We start from the raw sequence: 25789 nt of genomic DNA on the forward strand, positions 1-25789 counted from the left end.
AAGCACCCCTTCTATCTTTATCCAAGTCACAGACCAAAATGTTGTACCACAAGAACCAAAATAAAAGAGCAGAAGCATGATCATGACTGTGGTTTACAAATGCCGTCATTCCATCTAGACTATTTTTATCTCAAAGAAATATATTGTCATGTTTTAGACATTATTATTCGCCATCTAGAAAGATTAAACTAAAAACAGAATTCCTGTAATGTATTTGGGTTTAATGCACATAGTAAAATTTTCTTGACTTATTACAATAATTTGACCTCTAATTGAATAATTATCAAAAAATCTGTATTTTAACTTTTAAAATTGCTGTTTAGTACCTTCTGATACAATAAACAAAACAACTGCATTATCAAAAATTCCATTTCAAATGAAATTTAATAAACTGGTACAATCCCAATGGCTGCTTTTGTCTATTTGTCTGGACTGAGATCAGGGAATGAACTGAGAGCAAACACAGGACTCTTTGGAAGTGAAATGGAATACAGATTTCTCTAAAACTATCTTGAAAGAAAATTTTAAGCATACATTGACTAAAAGAATGAGATACATGAGCCTGGATGGGGCACTGGACTCCAAAAGAATGTTTCAATAGAGAAATGGTTTGTACTGTGAAATGGAAAGAAATCCAGTTCTTAGGAGATCAATTCCTGCCATTTAGTCTCTCAGTAAAGACTGCCAGAAGTGAACCGGGGGAAAGAAATTTGTGATGAAATGAGAATATTTCATTTCAGTCAGTTCCATTTGAAAAGAGTTTGAAAATTTTAGACGGTATACTAAAAAATAATAGAAACAATTATTTTATGCCAGATCATGTTGACTTTAACTCATCGGCAGTTTTTTATTATACAAACATGGCAAATACAATGTGGAAAAATAAAATACCTGTACTTGGGGAAGCATGAAATATAAACACCGGTGCAGTCATTAGTTTTTGATACACAGTTCCACCTATCAGTGAAGGTTTATTATTGCCATCCCCACCTGAGATGGACTGATGCACATTCCATGCCGGGTACTTGCAAATTCTCTCTCTCATAACAAGCGCTTTATATATCAATAACAGAATTACTGGTCTCACATGTAGTTCCTCCTTTCTCGTTGGTAGTCAATTCTCCCTCCAAGTGCTACACCTAAAGGAGAAGTAAAGGAAGGCTGGTAGTCAATTTCCACATTGGTTGGGGCATCCTCTTTACCTACAGCAGTGGTGTCCAGCCCCAGTGGTTGTTAAATAATTTGACTATCACCCTTGAACCAAACACCCTCTATTTTCTTATGACATAAAATATCAGTGCAATTTCAAAAGATAAAATATATACACTATTTTATTCAACATTTTATATTATGCTACAAATATGTACAATCTCAATAATAAATTAAAAATAAATGAATAAAATAAGTCCTGCGTTCGTAGACACCATGGTACTCAATGCCATTGTTCGGCCTTCATTTCTGTGAGTTCATCCGATCAAAGATCCTGATCATCCTCTTGCCAGAAGAATTTATTTTGGCAGCATATTTGAAATGCTGAGTGTTTCGTTGTTGCCTCTAAGCAGTGGGGAGATGTTTGTTAATAATAGAAATGCTGAAAAGGATTAGCTGCACTCAAGAAGGGTTGATGAACATTTGCACAATATGTAGAAAACTCTTCAAAAATTCTTTAATATTTTTTTCCTCCAGCTCCTCACATTCTTTGCATCCCGATTCAGTTTTATACTGCAGATAAAAAGAAAGGATTAGGTTGGAAAGTCTAAAATATTCCTTTCCTGCAAATCTCATATCATTTGAACCATATGGTGAAGTCTTGAGACATAAATTTGTTGGTAGATTAATTATCATATTAGGAAGAACTATGGGTGATTTGATGAGGGCTGATTTTTCCTAGAGTGAATTAAGGACAATGAAAAAAAAATTGAAAAAAAAATAATCTATTGAATCATGAACTTCTGTTTAGAGTCCTTCAATAGTTTCTGGTCATCTACCCCAGCATGAAGTCCATGCTTCACTGCATGGCATGCAGGCCCTCCTTGAGCGGTTCCTTACCTATTTCTTTCACGTTTTCCACAGCTCAAAGATATGCCCTAGGAACACTGGGCTCATGCCTTTAGCTCCCATACATACATCAGGCTATTAGGTGCCTCGCTGTCTTTGCGTTTCTCTCTGCCTGTTCCACACTTCTATTTTAGCTACTACCACTCACACTTAAGATCATTCAGGCGCTGTTTCCATTAGGAAGGCTTTTCTGAACCTGAGAGCTCCTGGGGCTGCACGAAATGTCCCTTCTCTACATTCTCAGAACCTCTTGTTTAGACTCCGTCTTATATCACATCATGTATTACATTGATATCATGGAGCTTTATGCTTCTCATACCACTCTTCTCTAGGCTTTTCCAGGAAGGCAAGGCTATGGATTTTTGCTCCCCTAGCATTTAGCATAGGGCCTGGCACATAATATTCACCCAATTATTATTGGTTGAATTCAACTATTTCGATGAATACCACAAATTATAGTAATTTAAACAGTTTCAGAGACACCTTCAAGATGGCGAAGGAGTAAGATGTGGAGATCACCTTCCTCCCCACAAATACATCGGAAATACATCTACATGTGGAACAGCTCCTACAGAACACCTACTGAACGCTGGCAGAAGACCTCAGACTTCACAAAAGGCAAGAAACTCCCCACGTACCTGGGTAGGGCAAAAGAAAAAACAGAGACAAAAGAATACGGATGGGACCTGCACCTCTGGGAAGGAGCTCTGAAGGAGGAAAAGTTTCCAAACACTAGGAAGTCCCTTACTGGCGGAAATGGGGGGAGGCAGGGGGCAAGCATCGGAGCCAAGGAGGAGAGCACAGCAAAAGGGGTGCAGAGGGCAAAGTGGAGAGATTCCCGCACAGAGGGTCGGTGCTGACCAGCACTCACCAGCCCGAGAGGCTTGTCTGCTCACCTGCCGGGGTGGGTGGGGGCTGGGAGCTGAGGCTCCAGCATCGGAGGTCAGACCCCAGGGAGAGGACTGGGGTTGGCTGCGTGAACACAGCCTGAAGGGGGCTAGTGCACCACAGCTAACTGGGAGGGAGTCCAGGAAAATGTCTGGAACTGCCTAAGAGGCAAGAGACCATTGTTTTGGGGTGCGCGAGGAGAGGGGATTCAGAGCACTGCCTCAGCAAGCTCCAGAGATGGGTGCGAGCCGTGGCTATCAGTGCAGACACCAGAGACAGGCATGAGACGCTAAGGCTGCTACTGCAGCCACCAAGAAGCCTGTGTGCAAGCACAGGTCACTATCCACACTCCCCTTCCGGGGAGCCTGTGCATGATTTCTCCCAATCAAGCCAAGAGCATCTGATGTAGCTCTGCATAACTATTGGATAACTCACCTCAGTGGAAGATAAACTGCTGTTTGCTAGGATGATAAGGTTTTCTACTGTATCGTTAATGTCTGAATTTCTGGACTCATGCAAAATCACATGTAACTCCAGGAGAAAGCATTTCATCGCTGTTACTTTGCAACTGGGCTAAAAGAGATGCAAAGAACCATTTTGAAAGAGAAAAGGAAAGAATTATTTCCCCATTATTCAGTTTCACACGGATGTAATTTTGAGTTTTTAGAAAGTCAATCCAGCTATTTTATAAAGAAACACAATACCCCTAAAAAGTTTTACATAGGAAGCAGCTTGATTTTTTTCTTCTCCTTTGGCTTTGATATCAAAACCAAAACAAACTGAGAACAAAACAGGAAGGATGGTGATACTGTATAGAAGAAAGAACATAAAACTAGAAAACGTGGAAATAATAGGCCACTTTTTCCTCACAAAGCACATTTCCTCTGTGTAAAGGACAGATAATACTGACCTGAGACTCTCAGAACATTAATAGAGATGGTGCATATGGAAGAGTTTCTTAGAATCAGATCATATTGTTAACATTTTAAACAGTGGTGGCTGCTAATCATACTATTCCTGCAAGTTCCAAAGTTCCAGAGGCAGACGTGATTCCAAGAAATTTCTTAGAAAAATCAAAGCAGGTGTATGGTCTATTCACAGGCTGGCCATATCAGAAAGGTACCTTTCAGGTCCCACAAAAATACATTTCCCAAGAGGATTACTTTAACAAAAACTTAAACTTCAAACAAAAGAAGCATTTAATGAGCATGTGGGAATTTGACCACGACGTGTCTGATTTCCTGTTCTCAATGTCATGCACAGTGCCTGGGACTCTGCAGGCACTTAACAGGTGCTTACAGAAGGAAGGAAGCAAGGAAGGAAGAAGGAAGGAAGGAAGGAAGGATGACAGCCATGTGCCTGGGACTAGCAATATTCCTTATTCCCCCACAGCAGCTTCTCCGGATTGAAAGGGTAATAAATGCTGTCACCATGTCGATAATAAACTAAATAATAAATAAAATAAATAATAAAACTGAGGTTCAGAAATATTTAGTGTCTTCCAAGGTAACAAAGCTTGGAAGTGGCTGAGTCAGGGTTTAAATCTAAATTTCAATCTCAACTACTTTCTACAACCCACAGGTTGCGAGGTTATCGTCTTACAAAAAAAGCAATCTCAGGATTCGGAGTGCTGGTGGTTAGCTGACTGCTTTCTACTTTGAAGAATATGCAAAGAAAAGTGGAAAACATGCTGAAGCCAAAAGAGGGAAGCAATTTCTAGCACAGCAGCACTATCTAAGTGAATGATGGGTATCTGTTCTTTCTAGTTTCTGGCTGTGGCTTCTTTCCAATGCTTAGAAAGTCTTGATAGGGCAAAACCTTCTATTGCAGAGAAATTCTACTTAAGGAATAATAGAGAGAGGGCTCACTGTTCTGAATGCACACAACACACTTTGTTTTTCACGAAGTGAAGATGTCAGGGATTTGTTTCTTGGTTTTTTGTAGCCAATTCAGAGGGAAAGGACTAGCAACTCAGCTGAAATCCTATATGACTAAGGCAACGTCAGCAGCATATTAATGAAACAAGTTCGAGATCAGTTTTGAATTCTGATAGACTTTGTGGGTTGTGTTTGGTTTTTTTCTCACATAGAGAGTAACCAGTCAGAACCCCTTTTTGACAACGGTAGAGATTCAGGCAAAATGTAGAGCATGAATGTATTTAAACAATTTGTAAAAAATATGATTAAAAGTGATAATATGCTACAGCACTGGAAACAACTGATATATTGGATACTTTTAAATTGCCTGAGTTAACTTGATTCTTGTATTTAACTGCATCATGATTTAATTGCATCACAGAAATATATACTGTATTTTGTTTGACATTGATGGGAAAAGTTTATGTTTTGATTCGGCAATGATGCTACCATGAAAACAGCATCTATGTAAAAGTTAGATTTTAAAACTATACACAGTCCAGTAAACTTATGAAAAGATACTTCTTAGACCTTTGAAATTGGAAAATATAGCAATACTGAAAACAAACTATACTCACATGAGCATTGCTTTCAGTATATAAAGTGGCATCCATATGTATAGACTGAAATGGAAACAAAATTCGGTAATATGAAAAACTATTCCCGCTTTAGATATAATGAGAACAACCTACTGAAAACACTAACACTTTTTTCAGTGAAATTCTTTATTTTGAGATAATCTTAGATTCATATGAAATTGTAAGAGAAAATACAGGCAAATCCTGTGTACGCCTTCACTGTTTCCTCCAGTGTTGAGGTCCTGCATAACACAGTAAAATAGCACAACCAGGAAATTGACACGGATGCAATCCACCCACTTTGTTCAGATTTCACCAGTTTTATGTGCACTAGTGTGTGTGTGTGTGTGTAGTTCCATGCCATTTTATCAGAGGTGTAAATTCACGTAACCACTATCACAGTTAAGATACAGAATCCTCCTGCTACCGTTGTATAGCCACAATCAACTTCCTCCAGACATGCTCCTCCCACCTCCTACCATCCATCGAATCCCCAGCAACCACTTCTCTGCTCTCCATTCCTATGATATCATTTCAAGAACGTTATATAAATGGAATCATACAGCATATAACCTTTGAAATAGGCTTATTGAAAAACTTAATAGACTTTATTTTTTAAGCAGTCGTAGGTTTACAGAACATGAGCAGAAAGTACAGAAAGTTATATGGCCCCTTGGCCCCCTCCCAAGTTTCCCCTATTATTAACATCTCGCATTAGCGTGGTACATTTATTACAATTGATGAGTCAATATTGATACATTTTCAACTAAAGTCCATAGATTCCATCAGGGTTCACTCTTGGTGGTGTACACCTATAGTTCTTGACAAATGTATAATGACATGTGTTGATCATTACAGTATCATACAAAATAGTTCCACTGCCCTAAAAATCACTTGTGCTCCACCTTTTAATCCTTCCCTTTCCCTTATCCCCTGTTGTATTGTATCCAACCTTTTCCAGAGTGTCATATAGTTGGAATCATATAGTATCATATCATATAGTATGTAGCCTGTTTTGATTGGCTTCTTTCATTAGCAATATGCTCTTAAGGTTCCTCCATTCCTTTTCATGGCTAAACAGCTTATTTCTTTTTATCACTGAGTAATATTCCATTGTATGGACGAACTACAGTTTGTTTACCCCACTGGCTTTTTTTCACACAGCGTAATATTCTGGAGATCCACACAACTTGTTGTATCAGTAATTTGTTCCTTATTACTGCTCACTATTATTGTTTGATATAATGTACCGAAGCTTAACTGTTGACCTGTTGAAGGACATTTGGGTTCTTTCCAGTTTTTAGCTATCATAAATAAAGTTCTATTAACATTCATATGCATGTTTTTGTGTGAATGCAAGTTTTCATGTCTCTGACATAAATGTTTGAGTGTAACTGTTGGATCATCTGGCAAATGCGTGTTTTGTTTTATAAGAAACAGCCAAACTATTTTAGAGTGGCTGCACAATTTTACATTCTCACCAGCAATATATAAATGATCCAGTTTCTCCACATCCTTGCCAGCATTTGGTATTATCAATATTTTTTATTTTAAATATTCATATAGGTGACATGTCATTGAGGCTTTAATTTGCATTCCCTAAATAAAATTTATTTAGCCATTTATTGGTACTTTCTCTCCAAAAAAGACTTAGGGTGATCTATGATTTCTTCCTTTCTAATATGCATACTTATTATTTATTTTTCTTGCCTTAGCCTTTTATTTCTTTTCTTCTTGCCTTGCCAATTGAGCTAAAGTTTCAATACTATGTTGAATAAGAGTGGTAAGAAAAGACATCCTTGCCTTGTTCCCAATTTTAGGGGAAAAGCAGTCAGTCCCCATTAAGTCTAATGTCGGCTCTAGGTTTTCTGTACATGCTCTGTAACAAACTGAAGGAGCTTCTCCTTTATTCCTTGTTTGCTGAGAAATGTTTATCATGTTTATCATTGAAGAGGTGCTGCAGTTTTAAAATGTCTTTTCTGCATCAATTGATATGATCATATGATTTCCTACTTTAGTCTACTCATATAGTGGATTACATTGATTGATTTTCGAATACTGAACAGGTCTTGCATTTGTTACATTTTGGTAGTTTGTGGTTTTTGAGAAAATTGTCCATTTCCTCCAAATTATCAAATTTACGAGAATAAAGTTGTTCATAGTTTTTCTTTCGTATCCTTTTAATGGTTGTAGGTTCTGTAGTAAGACCCCAATTTCAGTCCTGATACTAATGGTATGTGTCATCTCTTTTATCTTTGTCAGGCTTTCTAAAGGTTTATTGACTTTATTGATTTATTTTCCCAAAGTAAAGAGCTTTATGTTTTGTTGATTTTTGTCTATTGTTTTCCTGATTTCAATTTCCTTCCTTCCTTCCTTCCTTTTTATTCCTTCCTTCCTTCTGCATGTGCTGGGCTTATTTTGCTCTTTTCCCAGTTTCTTGAGACAGTAACTTAGATTGGTAAACTGAGATCTTTCCTCTTTTCTAAGGTAATCATTTAGTTTTATCAATTTCCCACTAAGTAAAGCTTTAGCTAAATCCCACAAAACTTCCTATGTTGCATATTTGTCTCCATTCAGTTCTATATTTTTAAATATCCTTTGAGACCTGCTCTTTGACCCATGGAATGTTTATAAGTGTCTCATTTAATTTCCAAGTGTTTGGAGATTTTCCGGTTGTATTTATGTAATTGACTTCTACTTGATTGCACTGTGGTTGGATAACATATTCTGCATGATTTCAGTTCTGATAAATGTGCTAAAGTTTGTTTTATGGCCCAGGATATGTTCAGTCTTGGTGAGTGTTGCCTGAAAAAAACGTTTATTCACTGTTGTTGGATGAAGTGTTTTTCTATGGAAATGAGATATTGTTGGTTGACTGTGTCATCCAGTTCTTCTATATCCTGTCTGATTTTCTGTCTAGTAGTTCTATTTGTCACTGAGGAGGTACTAAAGTCAACTATTAATATATTTATGGATTCGTCTGCTTCACCTTTCGGCTCTATTATTAGTTTTTGCTTCTTACATTTTGAGGCTCTGCTGTTTGGTAGGTACACATTTAAGATCATTATGTTTTCCTGGTGGACTCATCTTTTACCATGATGTAATGTCTCTCGTGACTCTAGTAACTTTATTTGCTGTGAAGTCTACATTATCTGATATGAATATAGCCACTTCTGATTTGTAAAATTATTGTGTGAATTATTATGTGTATGTGCCTCAGTTTCCTAGAGCTGCTGTAGCAAGGTATCACAAAGTAAGTGTCTTCAAACAACAATTCATTCACTTACAGTTCAAAGCCAAGGAGTCAATTGGGCCTGTTCCCTCTGAAGGCTCTAGAGAACTGTCCTTCCTTATGGCTCCCAAACCCTTTGCAGCTCCAGGGGATCCTTGGCCTTCCCAGGCTAGTAGCTGTATCATTCCAATCTCCTTTGGCTTGTAGCTGCCTCGGTTTTCATACGGCCTTCTTCCCTGTGTCTATGTATCCTGTCCTCTTCTTATAAGGACACTAGTCGTTAGATTTGGGACCACTCCACTCCACGATAACCTCACCTTAACTAATTATATTTGCAAAGACCCCATTTCCAAATAAGGATACATTCTGAGGTTCTAGGTGGACATGAATTTTGGAGGGACATTATTCAACCCACTACAGCATGGGTTTCTCTTCTTTTAATTTCAACCTACTTATGTCATTATATAGATATATATTATATATACATATTATATATGTATATATTTGTGTATATATTATGTATACATATTATATATGTATATATTTGTATATATATTATATACACATTATATGTGTATGTTTGTATACATATTATATATGTATATATTATATATACATATATGTATATTTGAAGTGAATTCCTCGTAGACAGCATAAAGTTGGTTTGTCTTTTGTTATCAATTTGGCCAATCTCTGTCTTTTATTTGTATTCTTTTTCTCCTCTCCTTCTAGGATGAGAATGCTAGGAATGCTGGATCTTTTACTGTCCCAAAGATCCCTGAGGCTTTATTTGCTTTGTTTTCAGTCTATTTTGTTTCTATTATTCTATCCTCAAGTTGACTGTCTTTCCTCTGTCATATTCATTCTGCTAATGAGCCTCTCCAGTTTGTTTCATATTCCACTTGTTGTATTTCTTAGTTCTGTAATTTCCATTTGGTGCATTTTACATATTGTATTTCTTTGCTAAGACTTTCTGGTTTTGTTTTTTTTTTTCAGTTGTTTCAAGGATATTCGTAAGTGCTTGCTGGTACATCTTCATGATACCTGTTTTAAAATCCTTGTCAAATAATTCCAACATCTAATCCATCTCAGTTTCAGAGTCTGTTTCCGAGTCTCTTCTCATTCAAGTTGTGATTTTTCCTGCTTCTTGGTATGAAAAGTGATTTTTCAATTGTATTCTGGTATTTGGGCTATTATGTCAGGAGACCCTGGTCCAATTTGAATCTTCTGTTTTAACATGCAGCCACCCTGTGTAGGCTGAGCATAGAGGTTCTGACCTATGTTTGCATGCTGTGATTCCAATGACAGTTCAGTTTTCAGAATCTTTGTGGTGCTAATTTGAAAGGTTTGGTACACCTGCTGACCCGGGACTCTCACTGGTCCCTGTTGTATAGCCCATACAATAGTACAGCCCATATTTCTCCCCTCTACAGGTTCTGCCAGGTCAGCTGGTGTCTCCAGGTGGGAGAAGCATTCTCTAGCCCATGGAATAGACAGCCCTTCCCTGAGTCAGGCCATTCCCCCCACAAGGGCCCCAAAGCCGCCTGGTTTCTTGGGTAGGAAAAGGGAGTCTCTCTGGTGGGTGGTGACGGAGAGCTCTTCATGCTGGGCCACTCATAAACTGAGTTTTAAAGATAATTAGGGTCTGAAAATTCTAAATAAAAGAGTTCATTTGAGGTGCTACGAGGCTCACCAATTCTACAGAAACATTTTTGTTTCAAGGGAGATTTCACTAAGATTGACAGCAAAACACAAGGAATAACATACTGCATAGCAATTATACCAGATATTTTATGGAAAAATGAGTACTCACTTGAATAAGATCTTCAATTCTTTTCAAATCACTTATTACATGCTGCCAGTTTGCTTCTGTTTTAGGAAGACCTGCACTGATACAACTGAAAGCAAAACCAAACAGCAAAGCATTTTGAATGAACATAATATTGTCTTGATGAATACTATAGGCAAAAGAGCAATCAAGACTTTTTTTTTAATCCAACAAGTGAAAAGATGAGTGCCATCCTTGCCTTTGTGTATTCGACAGCCTCGTAGATGAATATAAAAACTGAACATATAGTACAACGCTGCTGCTTTAGGCTAGCCTGATGACCAACCTGCATTAAAGAAAAGCCTAATTTGAAGGGATGACTTATAAATAACCTGGTGCAATTTATCACAATGAAATAAAAACAGTGTATGATGTGTGGCAGTGCTCAGTAATGTTTTTGAATGAACTATTACTTTTCTTTAAGTAGAGGTCCCATCAGACTTTTATGTCTAATAAATGGGTAAAATTCTTAAAATAAGCAATCATCTTTTTCATGTAATGATCTTGACAGTAAATATTCTTTGCAATAGGTTAAACATGCCCCTTGCATGCTCCTTATAGCAGTTTTCTCCATAAATGTTATGGACTTGAGCCTAATCTAGTCATAAAACTAGATCATATAGCTTACTTATTGTTTGTAAAACAGTACCTTAATATCAGGACAAAAGACACATACATTGACCGAGTAACTGTAGAATAATTCTTAGAGCTTCAGGAAAAATAGTCTCTCCTTGATGGGTCCTGTACAGAAGCATGAGAGCCAATACTATTTTTTTCTTTTGAGAGGAGGATTTACCTGCACAAATCTATGGTTCCCCACAGCATGAAGGCATTATAGAGTAAAACTGAACTGAGAGATTACATAACTATAGGTTGGGTGAGTGCAGTGTATTAGTTGCATCTAACAGAGAAGAAAAAAGTTAATAGGCATGGAAAAATATGAAAGTTTATTAGGAAGAAAAACAAAAGGCCTCAATAAAGAAAGAAATGTTTTAAACTGAACTAACATAAGGCTCAAATGATAGGAGAAGTCAGTGCCAGGGACAGATAATAAAGTAATGTGGGTGAGCCCTCAATATCTAATATTTTTTACTGGTGTGAAAATCACACAGGATATTAATAAAGAGTGTACTTCCAATTTTAGTTAGATACCAAGAAGTCCAATTTATTTGCAGGATATAATACTCATTTGGAATATTACAAGAATATAGAAATGCTCTGTAGGCTGTTTACCAAACCTCCTCTGAATCTCCCATAATCTGTCCTCTATCATGCCCCAAATACTGAGTACCTAAGGATTTAAGCAAACTGAACATAAACCAATTTAATAGAGAAGATATTGAAGAACAATGATCATGGTTATTAACATGATGATTTTATGCTGAAAGATAAAATTACCCCAAAATGAAGACATGAATGCCAGCCTCAGTTAAAAAATGACTGTTCAGAAGTAAACACAAGTAGCACTGGATGGAAGTACTTCTCAAATATGGTTTCTGAAAAATATAATCATAGACAAAGTGGTTAAATTTTTTAGTTAAAAATTTTTTAGCTAAAAAGGAAGAAAACTGGGTCATTTGTAGAGATGTGGATGGATCTAGAGATTGTCATAAGAGTGAAGTAAGTCAGAAAGAGAAAAACAAATATCGTATATTAACACATATATGTGGAATCTAGAAAAATGGTACAGATGAATGGTTTGCAGGGCAGAAATAGAGACACAAATGTAGAGAACAAATGTATGGACACCAAGGGGGGAAGGTGGCAGGGGGTGGTGGTGGTGGTGTGATGAACTGGGAGATTGGGATTGACATATATACACTAATATGTATAAAATGGATAACTAATGAGAACCTGTTGTATAAAAGATTAATAAAATTGAAAAATATGAGATTTAAGATAATTTAAAATTATCATATTTTTAGGTTCCAAAATGTAAATATATCAAGATTTCAAAATTCCTTATCAGAATTAATGAAATTAGAATTTACTTTTTTTGCTTTCCTCCCTACCTTCAGCTCTGTCTCCTATGTGCAAAATTCTTCAATACATATTTTTCCAGATGCATTTCAATGACAATAATTTAAAGAAAATATACATATTTACTAATTTACATATATGCTAATATTAGCGCTTAATTTGTTTCTATTATCCTTAACCTCCTTTTCATCCTTCTTTCCTAATATGTCCAACATATTTCATACAACACAAATTAGTAACATGAATTACTAATATAGGTGTACTAGTTATATATTAATTTCATGTGATGATGAAATTAAAAATTAATATCATTTGGAGAAAAACTGGATAGAAATGGAACCAACCAAAGATACTCTATACCACCCTGAGAGTCAATATATAATCATTTTTCTGGGTGATTTAGGAAAATCACTTATCTTAGAACTTCTCAGAGTTTCAATACCTCTGCCTGCCTCTTTAACACTGTCAAAACCTTTATAGTTTCAGACAGCAGTGTTGACTTAACCACTTAACCTCTAAGAATCTGTGCTTCATGTAGTCTACACTGAAGGGATGAATAACACCCAGACCTGTTAAAGACTATACAACTTACTGAGTACATAGACACTTAAAGAACAAAACAGGGTGAGATAAGTGAAATAATACATTTACAACAACATGAAGGGCACATCAGGGTGTTAACAGACTTTAAAAACCTGTTTTACTTATTTTCAAAACAACAACAATCCATATGTGAACATACCTCTGTGACTTCCCAACATATTTAGAGAAAAGCCATATAACTTATTATGAAGTATCTGAGATACAAGTGACCTTTTAAGAAAAGTCCATATACTATCTTTATCTAATTTTTCTTACCAAAATTCTCATTACTCAATGCCAGAGTAAATCCTTAAGTATTGAAGAAGAGCTGGCTAAGGCATTGGGTTTCCAGCAGCCATCCATCCAGAATACTTCCTACAACACAACCCAGAGTAAAGATGATCCATTAAAAACACAAGTGGACAAATGGGGGGAAAGGAAGGGAAGAGAATGAATATTTACTGAGCACCTACTTTTCCACGGGCACTCTATCAGTCACTTGCTATGTGTATCACATTTAATCCTCAGAACAATCCTATGGTGTAGGGTTAGCAGCATTTGAGTGAGCTGCCCAGGTCCCACAGCAAGTACAAGACTGCCAGGATTAGAGACCAGGTCTGTCTGATTACAGAGCCCAAGGCCTTTCCACTATATTATGTTCCTGAATTGGTGAAATTCCAAAACCATATTAATGAAAAGCAGAAGCAGCCAAATATCTTATGTATATAAGCTACTGACTGTTAATGTAATTTATAACAGAAGTAGCTACTTCTACAGACATGGAATAGACGTCTTCAGTCTTTAAATCACCGTTAATTGAAACATCATTTGAGAATTTCATAAGCAACAAAATTTGTTTCCTTTAACTCAAAGTGGTGAAGAATGTGAAGATTACACATTCCCATATTCAATTCCATTTTATTAAAGAAAAATTTTAACCCAAAATATATAAAATATAAACAATTATTTTTGCCATCCTTCTAAAATAGTATTTGTTGACCTCCCCTTCAAAAATCAAAATCCACCACATCTCTTGACATAAACTTTCACTGAAAAATTAAGTTCTGTAGACTAAAATTATGTTATTTTTCAGATGTTTTTAAAATATAAAAATGATTATAATATATGATGTATAACTCTTTAAAAGAAAAACTAGGATTTAACTAGGTATTAAAGATACTGTAAGAATATATCCAATAAAAATGCCCTTTTTTCCACAACTAAATATTAAGTCTAATCCTCCTGTTACATACAATCTAAACCATCCATTAATCAGTTTAATTAAAGCAACCTCTCTTTGTTACTGTCATAATCATTCTCTTTGTCTATGTTATCTCAGTACTCCAAATTTTTTTGCTAAACTTTAAAATTATCTTTGTAATTTCACCCAAAGTCTCTTAAATTCCCCACCTCCTTTTTAGTTGCAGGATCCCCCCACTCCACATTGTTCAAAAAACAAGATTTACTGCCTTGGGACCAAGCAGTACAAAGGGTGATATAATTGATAATAGGCCTCGTGAAGCTGCTTGTGTAAACAATGGGGATTTCAGTCCTGGGCTTTTACATCAATGAGTCTCCACACGCGCAGGATGTTAAAATCTTCTCAATCAGACTTTCACTGCCCTGTCCAACTACAATTAGTCAAGGACAACTAAGAGCTTTAGCCAGAATGCTCCATGCCAAGCATGGTGGAATTAGTAGGAAATGGCCTCAAAGACTTCTAACAAATAACAATAATGGAAACCAGTGTTAACTGAAAGGAAATTTTTACAGCTTTGATCGTTATTTGGCAAAAAAACTGACGTGGTTTTCTGGGCTGACAGCAAAGACTGATTTTTCATAACAGCTTTGGAGGCTTTCAACCTTCTACACTTACTGTATGTAGTTCTGTGGATCAAAAACTTTACTAGGAATGTGTGTGTGTAATCCATGTGCGTGAAGAAGGCCTGAAAAGGTCAAATACTCTATAACTTTCTCTTTGACCAGGACTCAATGTTAACATTTAATATAATATCATTAATGATGGCAATATTAATTAGAATAAGTATTATTTACTGAGTGCTTTTAGTTTTACAAAATCATCTCACATACGTTACCACATTCCATCCTGGCCATATCTTTATGTGAGAGATATTACTCTTATTTTACAGTGAAGAAATTGAGGTTCTGAGACATTAAGTGACTTGCTTGAGGTAAATGTCATACATGTCGCTATCAGAATTCTGCCTCAAAATCCAGGTTGCACAGGCGGAGGAGAGATGCAAGAATATTACAAACCCTATGGTTGAGAAGTGGAGGCCCCTTACTATAGGAAACATCTGACCCATCCCGTGTGAATCATAAAAAGCCACTGCTCTCTGATAGTTTAAAAGCAGGTCTTTCACTTGTGGTTGACAAGGGGAAGGGCAGCTAGGGGAGGGATGGAGTGGGAGTTTGGGGTTAGTAGATACAAAATATTATACATAAAATGGATAAACAACAAGGTCTTACTGTAGAGCACAGGGAACTATATTCAATATCCTGAGATAAACCATAATGGAAAGGAATATAAAAAAGAATGTATATATAAATATATATATATATGTATAACTGAGTTACTTTGCTGTGCAGCAGAAATTAACATGATGTTGTAAATTAACTATACTTTAATTTAAAAGAAACAGGTGTTTCAAACTGTTCTGACATGAAACAGAACTTGAGTCCTTTCACATACATCATCTCATTTGTCTCCCACAAAATACCTGTTAGAGACAAGTGGCTGAAACCAGGTTAATTACTTTCTGAGAAGTGTAGGAATGAAATAAATTGTCCACTTCCTTTTATGTCATATTTTTGAAGAATTATGGAAGCAGTGTTTAACCCTGCCATACAAGATGCATATGGTCATGAAAGGCCCTCACCATCAGCATCTTTGGTTTTGTCCTTCATTCACCTGGTACCTAGATCCAGGAATAAAAAAGACCAAATCCCAACCCTACCCTCAAGGAGCTCTCAGAGTTTAAGCAGGACTTTTTTGACTCCTGTGACTGGGTCTCACTGCAGGGTACCCACCGATCTTGTGGCAGTACTGTTATCTTAGCCTGACGTCACTGCCCAAGAGTAAGACACCATGAAGAGAGGATAGTCCACACAGTGGGGTGGCAGCTTTAATTCTGGAATGACTTGTGAAAATAAATGTAAACGTTATATTCTATACCAATAGTAGAGTTTTTCCCAGTGAGGAAATACAATCTAGCACACCACTGTTTTGTTTTATTTATTCTGTTTAATTATTTACTTGCCTAGTCACACATTTAAAATAAACTTAAATAGACTTAGCAAGGAAAGAAGAGATATAAGTATTGGTTTATTTGGTAAACATATGTATCAAATCACTCAAAAAAACTAAAATTGAGGGCAAGTCAAGGTTGACTGCTTATGTGGAATATAAAGAAGGTAAGATAGCATGGCTGTCCTTGATCCAATATATTTATTGAGCACTCACTATGTGCTAAGCATTTCTGTATGACCTTGGAGTACATCAGTGAACGTAGGAGACAAAGAACCTTGGTTTCCGGGAGAAAGACAGACCATATATAGTATACATAAATAAATTGAATATATACTTCATTAGAAAGTGGTTAAATGATATAGGAAAAAGCAAACAGAATAAAGTAAAAAGGATGAGCTTGCAACTTTAAGAAGGGTAGTCAGGGCAGGGTTCAGGGAAGATGAAATTAGATCAAAGACTTAAAAGCAGAGAGGGCATAAGCTTCAAGGACATCTGAACAAAGAACATTCGAAGCAGGGGATACAGCTGGAGCAAAGCCCCAAAGGCAGCTGCACACCTATGAGTTTGAGGATCAGAAAAGACACCAGTGGAGTGCAGTCTGAGGCGAGGTCAGAAAGGTAGGGGGAAATGGGGATAAGGTCAGGCCCTTGCAGGCACTGTAAGAATCTGAAGTGAGAAACCACTGCAGCATTTTGAGCAGATAATTGATGTCATCTGAGTGACCTTTGTAAGAATCCTTCTTGGCTCCTGTGTAAGGATAGGATGTGGGGGTGGGCAAGTATGGAAGCAGGGAATCATGCGGCTCTAAGAATTTAAGTGAGAGATGGTGATGTTGAACAAGGCGGGTGGCAGTGGAGAGGGTCATATGGTTAGAATCCGGAAACACTTTTATGACAGAACCAAAAGGATTTCCTGACGGACTGGTTGTGAGCGGAACGAGAAAGAATTACTCAAGTCTTTTACCCTGAGCACCTGAGAAATGGAGCTGCCATCAACTGAAACAGGGCAGGCTATGAGTGGAGCAGATATTTTGAAGGGAGGGGGCCGATCAAGAGTTTTAGTGTTGGATATGTTGAGCTTGAGAGGTCCACTAGATACACACGGAAATGTCAAATAGGCAGTAGGAGACGTAAATCTTGAGTTCAGGAAAGTGGCTGGGCCTGAAATAGGTACGGAATTCATGACACTGGTTGGGATGACCAAGAGAAAGTTAGAGAAAAGGCTAAAAAAAGGACCAAAGACTGAGCCAGGGTAATTAGTCAGGGAGAAAAAAAAAGAGTCATAAAGAAAAACAGACAAGTGAGAAAAGGAGAAATGAAGAGAGTGTGATGTTCTAGAAATCAAGTGAGAAAAGTACATCCAGGGAAAGGAAATGATGATCATGTCAGATGCGCTGATGGGTCAGGGAAGACACAGACTGAACGCTGACCAGTGGGCTTAGCAACGTGGAGGTGATGACTCTGGAAAGAGCACTTAGAGGGCGGTAATAGAGGCAGAAGCCTACCTGAAATGGGTAGCAGAGAAAGTGAGAGGAAAGGATTGTAAATTGCTAGTGCCGGACAATGTTTCGAAGAATACCACTCCAAAAGGTGATAATAGATGGTAGAAAGGGAGGGAAATAACAGCACATTTGTATGCTGAGGGAAAAACTGAAGATGTAAGAGAGAAGAATGATTGCCAGAGTGATGTTCTTGAATAGGCAAGCTGAGGATGAGGATGATATCTGTGATACTGTGATTTATAATAAAATATATATTTGGTCTTCGTCCTCATTTCTGGCCCATAGCTCCTAAAACCCTAGGAATTTCCTAGTGACACGAGTGATCAAGAGTCTTTGAGAGATGGGGCTTCCCTGGTGGCGCAGTGGTTGAGAGTCCGCCTGCCGATGCAGGGGACACGGGTTCGTGCCCGGGTCCGGGAAGATCCCACATGCCGCGGAGCGGCTGGGCCCGTGAGCCATGGCCGCTGAGCCTGCGCGTCCGGAGCCTGTGCTCCGCAACGGGAGAGGCCACAACAGTGAGAGGCCCGTGTACAGCAAAAAAAAAAGAATTGTGCTCTAAATCAGACAGAGAGCAGTGTTTTAGAGACTGAGGAGGTAACGTCTCTCCAGGCTAAAATCCTACATTTGGTTCCTTCTAACAGACTGTGATATATTCCCCTCCCTTCACAGATTTACCCCAATACACATTTGTTTTGTTTTGTTTTGTTTTAATGAGGCCCTTGGGCCTTGGGAATAATATCACACTTTGTACTGACCTCTTAGTGTTCAATGTTAATTCTCTAACATTTAGTAATCAGTCCCAATTTGAGTATAGTTGAGAAAGTGATATCTTTAATGTCTTAAATTGTCCTGTCATTAAGTGTACTGGCATTTTTTCACTAGTTGCTTTCAAACTGTTTTCAATTGACACCCATAAGAAATTTCCAAATAAGAAATTTCATTAAACACAATCTGTGTTCAATATTAAGGCTAAAAAAATCCAATATGAACTATGTTACCATGGGTTACTACTGAGATTTTTAAAAACTACTTCATATAAAAATATGATTTGATGTTGGTATTTAATTCTCTCGTAAGACCACACAACACGTTATTAGGGCCTATAAATCTCAACAGTTTATCGAAACGACAAAAATAAATGATTAAGTAAGATGTTTCTTAGTATTTAAAAAATACCTTTCATACCAGACCTTAGAAGATTTAAGATCCATAGAATGTCTGTGATATAATGATGTGAAAATGCATTCCAGGAAAATAAAAAAGTTATCCAAGAAAAAGAAAGATGTGGATATAAGAAATTATGGAGAATAAAACATATAATATTTATACTTGGGTATAAATAACAAATGGCAACATTTCTTAAGAGTCCATCTTTTTAATCTGATTAGTTCATTTATTTTGCAAAACTGTGAGATTCTTGTGGTTAGAAACCTTGTTTATCTTGTTCATTACTGTACCTCCAAAATATAAAAGCATACTAGGTACAAAACAAGCATGTATTACATGTTTGTTGGATTTTTTCATTTGTTTACAACTACATTGCCCTCATTCTCACACTATCAGCCTCTTAGCTGCACCTGCCTCCCTGTCCAGCAGGTGTCCCAGTTGGCCACTGTAATACCATCCTAAATAGCACCTACGTTTCCTCCACATTTCATCCTTCTGCTACTTTTAGTTGGCCAATTTCAAATTCCAAGCTACAAAGTATTGCTGAAAAAAAAGGTGCCATTATAATTTTTTGAGATGCAGCCTTTAATGGCCCTTCTCGACATCTTGCTAATGATTTCTGGTTATTTCTGACATCTCCACTATGCTGTTAAAATCAATTTTATTGAGGTATAACTTCAAGGCAATAAAGTACATCCATTTTAGGTATATGATATGCAGGTTTTGACAACTGTATACACCCATGAAATCATCGCTACAACAAAAATAGAAAACAAATCTATAATCACAAAAATTTCTCTCATGCACCTTTACAGTCACTCCATTCCCAGCCTCAACACCAGGCAACTCCTGACCTAATATGTACTTTTCCAAATGGCAATGTGGAAGGAAAATCACAGATAAGCTCCATGTGGTAAATATGGTGAGAAAAGAAGAAAAGGAAGTAAACTCATGCTAAGATTATTATTTTATTTGGTGAACACGCAACACATTCATGATAATTAATTGCACAAATCAAGAGAAAAGTTCAATACAGGAAAAAATAATCCTAGATGTATCATAATTTTAAGCCAAAAAATAAAATAAAATAAGGAAAGAAAACGTAAGCAATCTAACAGAAGGCAGTGGTAGGCATAAAAGGAGAAAATTAAACAAAGAAATCACAGTAAAAAGTTCATATATAAAAAGTAATGGAGCAGAAGTAAACCTAAACATACAAGTACAGTCACCCACACATGAAAAGATGTGATAAAAACTACATTTGCTTACTAAAAGACACTTACATTGGGTTTAAAAAAATAGCGACAGAAAGATAGACAGATAAAATTTTAAATATGTTATTTATAAGAAATGGAACAAAAATAAAATGTTACCAAAAGCTTGAAAACAGAAAGTACAAAAAAAGATATGCTAAGCAAATATGAGTATAGTAATAATAATAATACCAGAAAATTAGAATTCAAGAGAGAAGTTCAATGAGAATTCTAAGCAATAATGCACATGGATAAAAGTTACAACCTACAAAAGGATATAGCAACCATGAACCTTTACGCTTCTAATAATATAGCTTCAAATTATATAGAGGAAAATCTAATAGAAAAACAAGGAGTTATTAAAAAATATTAAACACTGTTCAGAAATTTAAACATAAACAAAAATGAGTAGGGCTATGGTCTGTGTATGCAAGTTAGCTGGCTCTCAGAAAACAACAAGAACGACATTAACAACAACACTGCCTTGTAGCATTTGCCAATTTCTGTTGTGTAACGCCCCACCCTACTGATTTCAAGCCACAGTGTTTTAACAACTGGTTCACAAAATTCCTGCATATTTAACCACTGGCTCTCACAAGCCAATTAGAACTGTCTCCAGCACACCACTGCCTGTGGTAAATTTTAAAACACAATGAGCAATGTTTTATGTAGTATATATGTATATTAGGTTAACTATAGTTAGATGAAAACATCCTACCTTACAGAAATAGCACATAGAAAATAAACACATAAAACATTCATCAAAGGTTGTTTATGACATAGACCTAAAATGTTATGTGCTAAATCTAAAGTAACATCTCATAAAAATTACAAAACTCTGAAATCACACCTGCCACATTTTGTAATCACAAATCAATAATATCAATAATATTGGATGACTGGGACTTCCCTGGTTGTCCAGTGGTAAAGAATCCGCCTTACAATGCAGGGGACGTGGGTTCTATCCCTGGTTGGGAAAGTAAGATCCCACATGACATGGGGCAACTAAGCCCATGCACCACAACTACTGAGCTTGTGCGCCTCAACTAGAGCCTGCGCGCCGCAAACTACAGAGCCCATGGGCTCTGGAACCCGCACGCCACAACTACAGAGCCCACGCACCCTGGAGCCTGCGTGCCACAACTAGAGAAGAGAAAACCTGCACGTCACAACGAGAGAGAAGCCTGCGTGCCGCAATGAAAGATCCCACATGCCTCAACAAAGATCCCGCGTGCCACAACTAAGACCCGACGCAGCCAAAAATAAATGAAATAAATAAATCTTAAAAAAAAATACTGGATGATTGAATTGATAATATTGAATTAAAATATCAATAATATTGAATTAAAAATCAATAATAAAAAATAGAAAAATTTAAAAAATCTATCCACTTGTAAACTATCCTTTTAAATAATGCTGGTATAAAAGAGAAAATCAATTTGAAAATAACACTTCATTAAAAAAAGTATTATGGCAAAAGCATAACATAGAGAATTGTACAGACTTTCATAGAAAATAATTAGTTTGAAATATTTTATTATGCATTAATCTCAAGAATCCATAAAAATAATTTTAAAAAGAGAGTTACGTGTTACTAAAGATAAAAACAGAAGTTAATAAAGTAGAAAATGGTAGTTAGTAAAACCAAGAGATGGATCTTTCAATAACAAATCTGGTCAAAACTAAAAAGGAAAGAAAGTGTCAAATTATACACATATATATTAAAATGCCAAAGAGGCCATTATTACTATAATTTTTATAAATTATATATTCATGCAAATCAATTTGAACACTGACTTTCTGAGAAATATAAAAATGAACTCACAAAGATAAGGAAAACTTAAAGATTAGTCAAAATATATGTAATAAAAAGAGTCTGATTTCTTTATGAAGGTTTTGCCAAACATTCAAGGAATTTACAAATTCTTAAGGTAATATAGGATTATTCTAACTCATGGGCACCAAAATCTGATATCAAAACTATGTAATGGGGCTTCCCTGGTGGCGTAGTGGTTGAGAGTCCGCCTGCCAATGCAGGGGACACGGGTTCGTGCCCCGGTCCGGGAAGATCCCACATGCCGCAGAGCAGCTGGGCCCGTGAGCCATGTCCGCTGAGCCTGCGCGTCCGGAGCCTGTGCTCCGCAACGGGAGAGGCCACAACAGTGAGAGGCCCACGTATCAAAAAAAAAAAAAAGAAAAACTATGTAATGATATCCCAGGAAAGAAAATTATATAGCCATCTCTTATATGAACATAGATGCTAAAAACCAAAATAAAATATTAACAAAATTCACCAAGCAGAGTGTTAACAGAATAAAATTAAATAAGCAGGTTTATTCTTGAAAAGATGGTCAACATCAGGAAGTTTATTAGTGTACTGACTACATTAACAGCTTAAAAGAGAAAAGTCATACAGTTGCCTTTGTAGATGGAAAAATATTTGACAAAATTCAGCATAAATTCTTAAAACAAACAAACAAAAAATCGACACATTCTCCAACTGATAAAGAGTGTCTAGTACAAACGTGCAAGATTCCTATCTGGGGTCATTTTCACTAAGTACAGGCACAGAATGAGGAGACGCACACTTAGGGCTGCCAGTCAGCACTGACGTGGTCATGCTGTACGGGTCCTAATCCTGACACTCATTTACTCTCTAGGTGATTCCAAAACATGCATATACATTAGTTCTTTTTTTCCCCCCCAAATCAGCAAAATGAAGATGATCATAGAACATACCTCCTATGATTATTGTGAAGATTATGGTAAAGATTAAATTTTATATTGTGCACGAGGCATGGGAAGGACTCACAACATCATCTTTTAATATTACATGGGCATCCCATCAACAATCCTTGAGAAAAATACGGCAGTTGTCATTATCATCAGCCTCATTTCACAAATGAAGAGAGAGTAAAACTCAGAGAAGTTAAGTAATTTGCCCAACGTTACACATGATAAGAAGGAACATGACTGGAGTTTAGTCCTGCTTCTTTCATTCACTAATTCATCAAATATTTATGGAGCCCTTACTATGTGTCAGTCATTCTACTAAGGACACAGCAGTGAAAACAAAACAAAACAAAACAGGAAGTTAGGAAACAAGTAAAGGAGCAATGATAAAGCATGACTGTTAGTGAACTCAATTACCGTGGAGAACAATAAATACAGTACTTGTGAAGTTAACCTCTTTTGTACAAAGGATGGGCAAGAAAGGCCTCGCCAATAAGGGGACATTAAATGGAAGCAGAGATATGGGGATATATGTATATGTATAACTGATTCATTTTGTTATAAAGCAGAAACTAACACACCATTGTAAAGCAATTATACTGCAATAAACATGTTAAAATAAATAGATAAATAAATGGAAGCAGAGACCTAAAGGAAGAGAATAAGAAAATGGTGAGGAAACAGTTTTCCAGGGAGAGGCAACAAGGAATCCAAAGACCTTGTGGGAGAAGCATGCTGGGAACAGCAAGGAGGCTCTAATTCAGCCAGAAATTCGGGAGGCGAGGTGAGGCGAGAGGAGAATGGGGGACAGTGGCAGGAGGTATGCCATCAGGTAAGGACTTAGGCTTTCACTGGAAAACCCATCTGGAGCATGTTGAGCACAGACAGTGTGTAAACTGACTTTGATATATATATATTTTTTTGTGGGATCTTATTTCCCCAACCAGGGATTGAACCTGTGCCCCCTGCAATGGAAGTTCGGAGTCTTAACCACTGTCCAGTGGACTCCTGGTGGGAGTCCCATGGCTTCAATTTTTAAAGCCACACTCTGGCTACCATATTGAGAAAGACTGCATGGGCAAGTGTGGGTGTAGGGAGATGAGTGGGAAGTTGCTACAATAATCCAGAATAATGGTAATGGAGATGGAGAAAAGTGTATGTTTTGAAGATACAGGATTTTCTGATGAACTGGATGCTAGGTATGAAAGAAAGAGAAGTGTCAAGGATGACGTTGAAGGTTCTGGCCCGAAATGGGGAGAGCCGGGTTACTGTTTATTAAAATGAGGGAGACTGGGAGAGGAGATGACCTGAGGAAAAAGTCAGGAGTTCAGTTTTGAAAAGATTAAATTTTATGATTATTAGATATCCAATTTTATCAAGATGTTGAGAAGAGAGCTGAATTTCAAGATAGAGATCCTAGAAATAATTATGGGAATGTTGATAATATACCAAATGAGCAATAAGGAAGTAAATGCAAAGGGAACCAGAGACCTATTGTCTTCACTATCCAGCTCTGCTCACCAGACATGTATTGAGCATCCTCTGTGTGCCTGGCACTAGAGTTACAAAGGTGAATAAGCAGTCCCTGTCCTAGAAGACATTATAGAAAGGCACACATACTCTCATTATAATACTGTAAATGCTAAACCAGTTTGGGTACCACAGATTTGTAGGTAGAGAAAGCATCCTAGAGGAGAGGTAGACAAAAATTGATTACCTTAGAGGATAATTAAAGTTAGCCAATCTAAGGAAGGAGAAAAGGGCTTTCCAGGCAGAGGGAAAATAATGGGCGAAGGTACGGAGGCATGAAACACTAGGAAGCATTCAGGTAGACTCCAGGCACTTCAATGTTATCAGCCCATCAAGCTGGAGAAAGGGAGTGAAAGTAGTGTGTGGTCAACGATAAATGGGTTGTCATGGAGAGCCTTGCCTGACAGGAGAATCTGCTGTTCACTGAGCTCACGAGTGCAATGCACAATCAAATTTGCACTTGATTTAGATCATCTTGACCACCCTGCAGAGAATATATATAAAGGAAGCAAGACTGAAGGCAGGAAAACAAATCAAACATTATTATAGTACATAGTTCACATAAGGCTCTACACTGAGGAAGTAGTAACAGGAATTGATAAGTAGTAATAGTATTAGTTATGGGAGTAGTATTTTCCAGCAAAATTGGCAGGTCTTGTTGGCTGTCTGGGTATGTAGAGTGGGGTGGGGGGAAGGGGGGGGAAGAGTCTAGAATGACTCACAGGTTTGGGGTTTCGAATAACAGGGTAGTGGGGCCACTAATTGAGCCTGGACACAAGACAGGGCTAATCTGTGGGGAAGATGACTCACCCAGTGTTTGACATGTTAAGTTTGGGAGGCTGGTGGGATATCAAAGAAAATGGTCTGACAGAGGAATATGCAAATTAGAAGCTCAAGACATGGCAGGGCTGAAGATATAACGTATGGGCTTAAAACCGTAAGTTCAGACAACATCAAGCTAGGAGAGCATGTAAAGAGAAAACTGCAGTGAGAAAAGGGAAGAACAACAATCTTTAACCTTCCTTCAGATAATGGCTTCGGTGAAAGTCTTGTAATTGCTTGGGGTTACTGGTCACAGCTAACATGATCATACAGCAAGCAATTACAGCCCCCTCGTGGACTCAGCACAATTTCCTTGAATGTACAAAACACATTTTTTCAATTTGCACATTTCTGAAATAGGGTTGCATCTTACAAATGATCTCTATCCTCATCTCCAGAAAAGCTATTAGTAAAAAGATTGTGCTTCTTAAAGAAAATGATGGTGCTTCA

The 25789-nt window shown here is 37.1% G+C and overlaps 1 protein-coding gene across 2 annotated transcripts in view; it reads right to left on the minus strand.

The window, feature by feature from the left end:
* Positions 1-1165: 1165 nt before the first annotated feature.
* IL15 (interleukin 15) overlaps positions 1166-25789 on the minus strand; it is a gene marked incomplete at its 5' end in the record, with an annotated part of 57223 nt that continues 32599 nt past the window's right edge. The window contains 5 exons of one of the 2 annotated variants that reach the window (XM_082838520.1): positions 1166-1722; positions 3382-3519; positions 5441-5485; positions 10486-10570; positions 11899-11996. In XM_082838520.1, the coding sequence (XP_082694646.1) occupies positions 1612-1722; positions 3382-3519; positions 5441-5485; positions 10486-10570; positions 11899-11996 (477 nt within the window). In that variant the 3' untranslated portion in view covers positions 1166-1611. Of the gene's footprint in view, positions 1723-3381; positions 3520-5440; positions 5486-10485; positions 10571-11296; positions 11326-11898; positions 11997-25789 lie in introns of those variants that run through there. The other variant, XM_082838521.1, reaches the window with a different exon arrangement.

The sequence above is a fragment of the Leucopleurus acutus genome (genome assembly GCF_964270905.1).
Source record: "Leucopleurus acutus genome assembly, chromosome: 4".
Classification (NCBI taxonomy): Eukaryota; Metazoa; Chordata; class Mammalia; order Artiodactyla; family Delphinidae; genus Leucopleurus; species Leucopleurus acutus.